We start from the raw sequence: 10,119 nt of genomic DNA, 5'->3' as shown, positions 1-10,119 counted from the left end.
AAATCCAGAATACGCTTTACATTGTATACACTGTCCATTCTGTCCATGTTAATTTTTTGCATGTATGAAACTCTTCCTCACAGTAGTATGTCAACACTGACAGGTGAGGGAAGGCCAAAAGGTGCTCTCCAATGTGTAAAGTAAGCTCAGAACATCAATAACTTAAGAATTTGTCATTCTAGCCATTTCAGAAGAGCTGAAATGACTTTGCAAGCGTTTATGAGAACTTATCACTAATACAGAAGAAATTGTCAGGGTGTTCTTTTGACACTGAGCACTGAAGGAAGAAATGAATTATTCAGAACTGAATGAGAAACAAGTAATGAGAAGATCAACCTGTGAAAGATCTTCAAAAGTGAGTAGGGATGAGAAGGGTGTGACAAGCAAAGAAACGATTTAGGAAAAAAACTGGTGTTTTGATGTTTGACTTCCTCTGTGGTGGAAGTGATGCCTATTTCTCACACAGGCCAGAAGGTGGTGGTATTTTCAAACAAATTTCATTTCCAATAGTTTTTCAAACAGATGGTTTGTAAATATAGTAAGGCTACTTCAGAAAAGCAATTTGTACTGAGTGTCCCAAAGTAAAAATAACCTGCTAAGAATATGGCCATATTCAATCTCATTCTTCACTAGTGTAAACTTTGATACCGATTTTTGGAAAAGCATTGTGGTATTAGAAAACATTTCCTTCTCCCTTTGTTCTTACTATGATTCATTTAATGCTGCTGAATTTGTTTAGTGAAGTGTTTAGTTTTGAAAAGGAATGTAGCCATTAATGTTCTTTTGTCCATAGCCCATTGAATGTAGAAGCACTGCAGGTCATGAATAACGAAAGTAACATCTCTCAGAATGGGCTGCTCTCTGTGCTCTGCTTCTCACATCATGTCAAACAAGTGCTATTGATTGCCTAATTTACTACTTTTTCAGGTTCCAGATTTAGAAGATTTTTGTTTCTTTTTTTTTTCTTTCCACTAGGTGTCTCACTGTATTTACAAATGACACAGATTTCCTGTGTTTAAATACCTGACAAAACCAGTGTCAGTCACAGCTGTAGACTTCCAGTCCTTTTTCTGGTATGATCACTTTGGCTGTTCCTTTCTGAACAATACTGCCTCAGCCTTAAACAACAACAGGATCAACAGCTCTTGAGAACCAAACTGATGCATACTCTGCAGGAGAAATTTATGAAATTACCTTAAAATCTTAATACTAGATTCTGTGAAAGTGCAAGGCATCAAATGTTTCAACAGATTTAGACATTTGTGCTAAACATGCTTTTTATATGGCTACTGCTCAAATCTTTATGTTTTTTTCACCCTTTCCACCAAATTATTTAGTGCTTGTTCTGCTAGTATTCTTAGTATTTTTCCCCATTTTTTTCAGATTTGATACAGAACCAATGATGATTTTTCTTGTTAAATCAGCCAGATGCCATTCCTAGAGTGGGTCAGTGAATTGAATGTCCGAATTCAGCTAAATCCAGATTTTGTCTCTTCAAATGCCAAGTGCTCAGAAGTTCCTTTTGAGTTCCACTTGAAGTCTAGTGAAACTGCTAAGCACATAAGCCCATACACTTTTGAAAATTCTGAGCTGAATATCCATTTCAGCTGTTGTGTACATAAAACGATGTCTCCTAATTCTCTAGCAACTCTATAAGGATTGGAAAATCTGTGACTACTGATACCTTGATGGACAAACTTATTTAAAATGTTAGGTCTGTAAATGGTTATGTAGAGGCAGTGCCCAGGATTGCAGACACACCTTTTGACCCAGTAGATCTCATTCCCAGCATTGCTGCCTAAAATGTTCTGAAAGTTCTTGTTGGTGCTGCTCTTCATGAGATTTTTGTGACAATGTAAGGAAAAGACATGCATTTTAGTTAGCATAAGAAAAAGTGCAGCTGCTATTTCACCCTATTTTTAATCCAGATAATTCTCATTAGATAAACTGTAGAGGAAAAGGCAAAAGCACCGTATTGCTTTTCAAAGTGTTAGGTTGTTTTCCAGATAAATGTTTCTGGAAATGACAGATACAAGAGATTACCCAGGGATCCAGAGCTGGAGAAGGTTTTTTCAGTGAGCAGGGCGGCTGCCTTCCCCGTAGATTGCTGCGTGCACGCTATTAACCCTTGCATGCTCTCCGGTTGCTGGGTCTAAGAGCATATGTAAGCGCTTCCCATACTCTGAAGATGTAAGCACAGGAACAGGTCTTGCCATTTCCTGTGAAAACACAAAAGTCACCTTAGAAGAAAATCACAGGGTGAATAGAAAACATGGCAGTTTTCTATTGCTAAATGTGCTGTGGCCATGGGTAAAATAACTGACAGAACTGTACAGCTAACATGCATGTTTAGCATGTTTAGTATTTGTTTAGCACCCTTACTGTTCTATCCCTGCCCTAGTTTTTCATGTTATTTTTATCTTAGTAAAACATGAATGTGTCACTAGATGACAAGATGATAAGATACGGAGTTGTGGACTGATAATTTTTTTACACAAATACATACAAACACATGTGATTACCATGTGATTACTGGGTAACTAAATGCTAGAAAAGCACAGATTTTATTTTTATTTTTTTTGTGCACTGAGTTGCATGATTCTTTTGAAAAATAGGAGAGATTTGTGCCCCCTGTTAGAGGAATACCTACCCTGCTTGCACAATTCAGTTGAAAGCACAGTGTGAAAAAAATCAAAGCCTAAAGGAAAACCTTGAGCAACCACTAGTCCATGCAAGCTTTCCCTGAAGGAAATAAAGCATATACTACTTTAGTTCTGCACAATGAAACCTTTTACTAAAAATACTTGTAGCTGTAAAATTACAGAAATAACTGCTTTGCCATGATGGAAAGTGGACTTGATGAAAAACAACCTGACCAAGAAAAGATTTTGATCTTGTTCTTAGTAAGCTGCACTTTAAGTGACTGTGCAATCACTATCTGCAATCTGCAGTTCCTTCCTGTGTTAGAGCAACAGGGAGCTACGGCGTCAGAAGACAAGATTTGTTTGTTTTTCTTTCCCTAGCCAAAGGTCTCAGCTTTATCAGGCTGCTTGTATGTTTGCACACTGACTAACACAGTAAGCCTTGGTCTGCAATGTGTTTTTCTAGTCTTATACATAGTATCTAAAAGGCAAATCAAAATGCAGATGCTACACTGTAGTTTGAGTGCAAGCAAATTACTTCTTTGCTGCAACAGACACAAGCCTGAGCAAATCAGCACTTAGGTCCTGCAAGGATGCGGGTGGGAGCACAGATTGGCAGGATATCATAGCAGGGCAGTCAGCTTAGAGACATTTCCAGCCTTATGGACAGAACCTGAGGTTCTTGGAAAGATGCTGTAAACACTTTTCACAAACAAACAAACAAACAAACAAACTAACCCACTCAATACAAAAGCTCATTTTCAAAACAACCATTTATCTCCCAGTTCTCCTGCCCACCTTACTCCACCCTATTAAAAGCTATTCAGTACACCAACTTTTAACTCCAGCAGAATGAAAATCAAGTCAAGAAGAGTGGCAGGCAAAATTAAGATCATTTCCTCCCCTGCCCTAGTTGTGGATAAATGCTGAAAAGTGAGAAACTAAAAGATCTTTGTACCATCAAGAAAGACTTGGCTAGAAATTCAGGGTTTACAGTGCTAATGACAGGCAGCAGTATGTATTTCCAATAGTTTATGTTCCTTTTAAATAAATAAGTTTATTTGAAATCAGTTTTCGGCATCCTTGGTAGCACAGCACTGACTGTGCACACTGGCATTTCATCTTTGTGGGTTTGGCATTCAGTGGGTTTCAGATTTTCCAACAGTTGGCTGGGAAGCATCCTGCTGCCCGCCCTCGCAGTGTGTAATTCTAGCACTGTTAGCACTTGCAATCAGCAATGGCAGCCCTGAGCACATACTCCACTGCAGTTATTCAGCTGCATGTAGCTAAACCGAGTATCTGTCACTGTACTCTTGAATTCCTGGGTGCACCCAGGTTACCTGCAGGAAATGAGGGGCTTACTTGCAGTGATTTGCTTTTTTTCCAGCTCAAGTAAAGCAGTGTACTGTGGTGAGTTCAGTCTGTCTGTGTTCAGTGTTGAACGAAAAAGATGTCAATTGTGACATTTTTATTTATTAACTTTTATAATTTAGTTATTATTACATAAAGCCTGAGAGGGCCACTGTGATAAAGATGAATTGAGTATGTGATCTGCACTTAGTTATGGTTACAGTGTTGGGTGTCATGACATGCAGGAGGATCGCGTTGTAGTATTAAATAACTGTGGGTTTGATGTATATCCATGCTAATTAAAGGGCTGGATTAAGGGACACCTGTTTGGACAGTCCCATGTCTGCACTGCCCAGCACAGCTGGTATGAATTCTGGTCCATACAAGTTTGCTCTAGGAAAAAAGCCAATAGGAAAGTGAGTTTTGTTGACACAAGAGCTCAGTAAAAAGCTGTAACTTTATATTGATGAACTTTCTACACAAATTCCCCACTTGAAAAATATGCTTGGTACTAGGGGAGGGAGGTTGTCTTTGTTTTGTTTAAATAAAAAGCATAATTTCTAATTGGAGCAGTCATTCACACAGATACACAGATTTGCAGTTGAGTTATTAGGCATGAGCAGGTGATGCTAATGGGCACTCCTGGGATTCCTTTGGGAGCATCTAATGCTTCCTGCACTGATATCAGAGTTGAAGGGCATTATGGCTATACACTTGCACAGAAATGTCTGGCATATATAACTGCTAGTGAGATGAATCCCAAGCAGTGGGCTTTGTCAGAAAAAACCAATTTTATTGCACCAAAATTAGAGTAATTTGAACTCTTGTGTCACTCTTCCTTCTTCCTTCTCTATAACCATCAAATCAGGCAGCCATCCCTACATCCCTAGCCTACCCATCACTCTAATATCCCATGAACTCATTGGGATTTTGAGGTCATTAGTACACAGAGGTTACACTTCATTTGGTTTTTGACAGCCTCTGCCTCTGTGTGCAGTTTTGTGTGTGTATGCACAAATATAATTACATACACAGACGGCTGTATATATGTGTATTATTCAGATGCTGCATGCAAAAATACATCTACATACATTTATGCATATATACTGTAGTATTTCTGTTCCCAAGGGAGTATTTACCTGTTTGGCTGCACATCAAACCCAGATTCTGTTGGCCTCAAATACTTGCCCATCCTTTATGATTGACCACACCTTTGCACTAGCTCCCTATTAATTTCCTCCCTGCAGGGCAATCTGGTGTAGGTTTTCCTAATAAACTCACCAGCTTCAGAGATGGGCTTTCACAACAAATGCTGGTGTAGAGAGGGTGGGTGTCAGAGGACAGTAGTGAAGTCTTTGCCTCTGAATCCAGCCCTCTCAGGGAAAAGAGTTTTTAAGCACCACAGAAATAACTGCAGAACCACCTGAAGTACAACTCCTGAGGGGCACAGATGGTTCAGAGTACACCCTGCACTCTGCAAGAGAGAATTTGCCTCTTCCCCCTAGCTTTAACTTGCATATGTCTTGTCACCTGGAAATCTTCAGGATATGAAAGAGCAAGAGCTAATTTGGGTGTCTTCACGGGATAATGCTTTCTCCTAAACCTGCAGGCTGATGTCCTCCTTCCAGTTCCTTTCTTACAGTATGGGCTACTTTGTAAAGGGTAAAACAATGCCTAGAGCCTCCAGTCATGGCAAAAAGTACAAAACACCTTAAACAAACATAGTTATGAATTTATCAAAGGGTTACCTCCTCATTAATTTTAAGGTCACGAGCCTTTGCGTGTTTTCTGTCACATCGTGGAAGATATTGGTCGTAGCCTTCTGGTATTCCAAAAACAGCATCATAGGTGAAAAAATCTCCTGTCTTGAAAAAAGGGGGAAAATGGCTAATTCACATAACTGCTTTATTTTACAGATTACAGAACACACGTAGTTAATTCAATACCTAAATAGTGCATGTATTGCATTAGATGATGACAACTGTAGTATTACTGACTTCATTAGGAAGTTTGGGCCAGTCCTTTTGAATCGTTTGCAAAATTACCTAATGACATGTGGTACCATTTATTAAGTTGTTCAGCTCTGAAATTTCTCTTGTGGCAACTTTCCCTTTTCCCCCCCCCCCCCCCCCCTAATCTGTTGTAATTTTGGAAATTGATCTGATCTGTTTTAATTTTCTGCAGTTAATATTCTCCTTCCTAAATGTGTGTATTTGTCAAATTATCTGGCACAATTATTTAAAAGCAAAACAGGAACTTTCAAACAGACAAAGGTACCCTGCACTGTAAACATAATTTAATTTCTGCTTAGAGCAGAATTGAGAAATGTGCCACAGAGGTAATCCTGTGATCCAGTGGTATTCATGACACACATATTTCAGGCATTAAAATAAAGCCAAGCCATACTATTGTTGTTCAACTGTTGACATGGTTTGCATCCAAAGAAGCAACATAAAGGATCTGCTCTTCTAACAAAGGTGTTTGTGAAATCCAGTCAAAAAGTTCTCATAAATGGAATCAAAGCAATTTCAAAACTAAAAAAACTTTTCAAAGAAAAAAAACTAAAAAGAAAATCCCCTACTGAAATAAGCTGTCAGTTGTTACTGAACTTCATTAAGGGTCAATATTCTGTTAAAAATGTCAATCATCATTGGCTTTGTGCATGGCTGACTAAAAGAATGGTGCATTTTGTTGGGCTTTTTTTTGTCCTCTAGTTTTACAGTGTGTCAAATTTAACCTTTGAAAATCTCACGTACTTTGAGATTTTCAAATTACAGTGGTATTCTCCAAATATAGTCAAGTCATGGCAGGTCAAGAAGGTTATAATAGTTCCATTAAAAGGAAACCATAGTTAAGAGCACTAGTGAGACACTGCTGTAATTTCAGGCTTTGTTTGTAAAGGTATCTCCAAAACTTGGTTCTGCCATGAGGAGAGATTATTTCGTATTTAACCTATCCACCCCTTCACTTCTCACAAACTGTTGAGCTTCAAAGGATTTCAGACATGTTCAAGAGCACCCTGGACATTATTTCATCTCCACAATTATTTCCATGCTTCCTTGCTTCTCCTTTCTTCCCCACACTACCAGTTTCATTCAGCGGACATTTAATTTGTACTCACCACCAGAAATGTTGTTTACTCTTTGCTGGTATTCATATGGCACTATTTGTTACTTGTTTCAGACTAAGAAAGAGTAAGTGTCATTTGTTGCTCATGTCAGAGCATCCTTTCTGGAACTTGCAGACAGTCACCCAGCCTGTTATATCAAAAACTAGCTCTGTCCCAGATGTCTGTTTAGGATTTTATGCCAGATTTGTAGAGACAACGCTTCTTTGCTCAATACACTGATAACTTTCTGCTGCTGTTTCTCTTTGTTGTAAATGATAACTTGGTTGGCCTGGGTGGTGGTGGTGGCAAGCTGTTTCTTAAACCCACCAGAGCAAGTGAGTCACACAGAGCTGATGATAAATGCGCACTCAGGGTAGGCATCCTCTGTGTACTGCTGCTAAAGCTAAATGCTTTGCAAGCATTCATTAGTATTCCAGACACACATAAAATAGGTAATAGCTTTCTCCACATCTCAGAAGAGGAAACACCAGGCACACTGGCTACAGTAACTTATGTAAAGCAATCCAGGGAGCAACTGTCAGCCAAGGGATTAAAATACAGGAATTTCTGGCTTCTGGCCATGCAATAAGCCCATCTTCTTCCTACTTCTCTCTGCTTCAGTCTCTGATACATGGTTGGTTTTAGGTATTTAAGCTGCAAAAAGGGATGAGATTCCTTTGGGTCTATAAATAAAAATATTCAAATTATCTAATTCCAAAATTTTTCAGAAGAATGGGTTGAATCTGCTTAATCCCCTGTGGCCAAGGCCTGGGCTGAGAAGAATCCTATTAAACAGCTGTTATCACTTTTTGTTTCCATGCCACTGGAACAGCTTTTTTCCCAAACCAGACCTTTGTGAGTGTGAAAGCAGACTTATATTGTAAGGAAAAGCTCTACCATACAGCTGCTAATTCTGTGTAGACTGGTGAGCTCACCAGCTCCAAGAGCACCATGCCAGCCCTCTACCTGCCCTAACCTTACTCTTGTTGTGCTCTCCCTACTCTTTTGTGAAGCACGGCACCAACTGTGCCTGCTGACCTTTGGGTCAGATCACCTTGCCAAGGTAATGCTGGAATCAACACAAAAGAGTCACGAGAGAAATCTTCTTGTCTTTTAGCAGGGCCACCAGGTCAGTGCAGGAAATTTGCTGTTCATTCAAAACCCAGCACAGTGCTCTGGTCTGTACCCTGCCCACATCCCAGGGACACAGGACCTGCAAACTCTCATAAACCACCAGTCAGTGCTGCCAGGTGCTTGGTGCATTCAACAGCTTGTCACTTGGGTGAGGAGAGGACTCACGGGTTGTATTTATCTTTATAAATTGCCACAGCATTGCTATGTTACATTGACATAACAGGCATTTCAGAACCTTTTTTTTTTTCCCAAAAAAAGCTTGCTAACTTCAGTGTCTCCTATGACACTTCATAGAAAATTTCACCACCCAGGAACTGTAGCTCAGCTGAAGCAGAAGGTGTAAGATTGTTTTCATTTCTGGTTTTAAATATGAGGACAGAATGAGGAGCAATGGTGACATAATGCAGCAGAGTGAGGAGTGAGCTCCCTGCCAGCTTACTTGAGTTACCACATGTTGAGTGGCACTGTACTACCTTCAGAAGCATTCAGTAACAGAGGCATATATTGATGTTATTGTTTTGAGTAGCTCCAGTGACTTTATTAAAGCTGATCATGCAGAAAATTTATGCAATGCACATGGAAAATCCTTTCCCTCAAATGAGAATGGGGAAGTTTCTTATTAAAGGGTTCCCAAGAGTGTGTGTTACAATAAAATTCACTGGTCCTGCATCAAACCCTAGTGACAGATAATGCCTTTCCTAGTGTTCCTCCTAAAAATGCCTCATATTTCATTGACACCAAGTGGCCTGTTCCATCCTCAGTCCTTGGGAGACAGTGTCTCCGCCTTTTGTTGTTATCCGGTTATCTTGAAAGACCTTACCCTCATTTGCCATCCACAAATAGCAAATACACTTTGCAAAGGCCACTGATGGTGAAACTTGTTATTTTGGCATTAGATAGCCTAGTAATAGAGATTTATGTCTCACATTTCTGTATCAGAAAAAAAATTCTTCACTGTGAATGTGATGAGGAACTAGAACACGTTGTCCAGAGAAGCTGTGGACGCCTCACCCCGGAGGTGTTCAAGGCCAGGTTGGATTGGACCTGGTCTAGTGGAAGGTGTCCCTGCCCATATCGGGGGGTTGGAACTGGATGATCTTTAAGGTCTCTTCCAACCCAAACCATTCTATGACGCTATGACGATTTTTGGCACCTGTCTGACCAGGTCGCTCATGATGAGGGCCGAGCTTTGCACCGGGTCCAAGCAGAGGGTCTACACCGCGCAGAGACCCACGGTGAAACCTCGTCCCTCCGCCCCGCGCTGCTCCCCGCCTGTCCCGGCTCGCTCCCTTCACTCCCTCACCTTGTGCGGCCGGCTGTAATAGCTGAGCTCCGGAGGCCCTTCCCGTTTGGGCGGGACGAAGCTGAAGGCGGAGAAGGAGGCGAGGGCAGGCCGTCTCCTCCCCGGCGCGTTGCCGAGCGCCTCCTGCGCCAAGCGCGTCCCGCTGGCGGCCATGCTGCCCCCGCCGCCGTTACCCGGCAACGCCCTCGGCACCGCGGCCCGGGCAGCCCGGCAGGAACCGGCCCCGGGCACCGATGGGCTCCGGTGCTCGGGGACTCGGGGGGCACCGCGGCCCGGGCAGCCCGGCAGGAACCGGCCCCGAGTCCCTTCCGCAGAGCTCTGTCAAACCTGAAGTGTGAGTACCTGGACACCCGGTAGTGGAGTTTTGGTCTCAGTTCTTGTGCAGCGACTCCAGCTCCCTGGTCCTTTGTGTCCTTGAAAGCTGGGGGTGAAGGTTAGAGCAAAGCCTTGCTGAACGGGACTGACTTTTTTTCTGTGACAGCTTGCACTAAGCCCCAAATTCCCCTCTAAGTGGGTGCATTGAATAAAACCACACCACAGCATGGAATTTCCACCAGAATAAGGAGCCAGTGTCATAAGGA

At 41.5% G+C, this 10,119-nt stretch overlaps 1 protein-coding gene across 1 annotated transcript; it reads right to left on the bottom strand.

Annotated features, from left to right (window-relative positions):
* Positions 1–1,901: 1,901 nt before the first annotated feature.
* On the bottom strand, positions 1,902–9,866 carry CUNH5orf49 (chromosome unknown C5orf49 homolog). The gene is made up of 4 exons (XM_041411781.1): positions 9,843–9,866; positions 9,539–9,799; positions 5,741–5,857; positions 1,902–2,219 (listed from the first exon to the last, which is right to left on the bottom strand). Exons 2-4 carry the CDS (start codon positions 9,689–9,691, stop codon positions 2,073–2,075), a joined length of 417 nt encoding a protein of 138 aa, XP_041267715.1. The 5' UTR covers positions 9,692–9,799; positions 9,843–9,866; the 3' UTR covers positions 1,902–2,072.
* Between the last annotated feature and the right edge of the window lie 253 nt (positions 9,867–10,119).

This window comes from Onychostruthus taczanowskii, unplaced genomic scaffold (assembly GCF_017590055.1).
Source record: "Onychostruthus taczanowskii isolate IOZ18803 unplaced genomic scaffold, ASM1759005v1 scaffold37, whole genome shotgun sequence".
Classification (NCBI taxonomy): domain Eukaryota; kingdom Metazoa; phylum Chordata; class Aves; order Passeriformes; family Passeridae; genus Onychostruthus; species Onychostruthus taczanowskii.
Note: the sequence above shows the minus strand (reverse complement) of the source record. Positions and strands in the feature narration are given on the sequence as shown.

Excerpts from the sequence above, each read along its gene's own strand:
- CUNH5orf49 (XM_041411781.1), bottom strand. The coding sequence starts at position 9,691 with ATGGCCGCCAGCGGGACGCGCTTGGCGCAGGAGGCGCTCGGCAACGCG. Across the intron at positions 5,858-9,538 it reads ATTACAGCCGGCCGCACAAG|ACAGGAGATTTTTTCACCTA; the intron begins GTGAGGGAGTGA and ends CCTTTTTTCAAG. Across the intron at positions 2,220-5,740 it reads ACCTTAAAATTAATGAGGAG|GAAATGGCAAGACCTGTTCC; the intron begins GTAACCCTTTGA and ends GTGTTTTCACAG.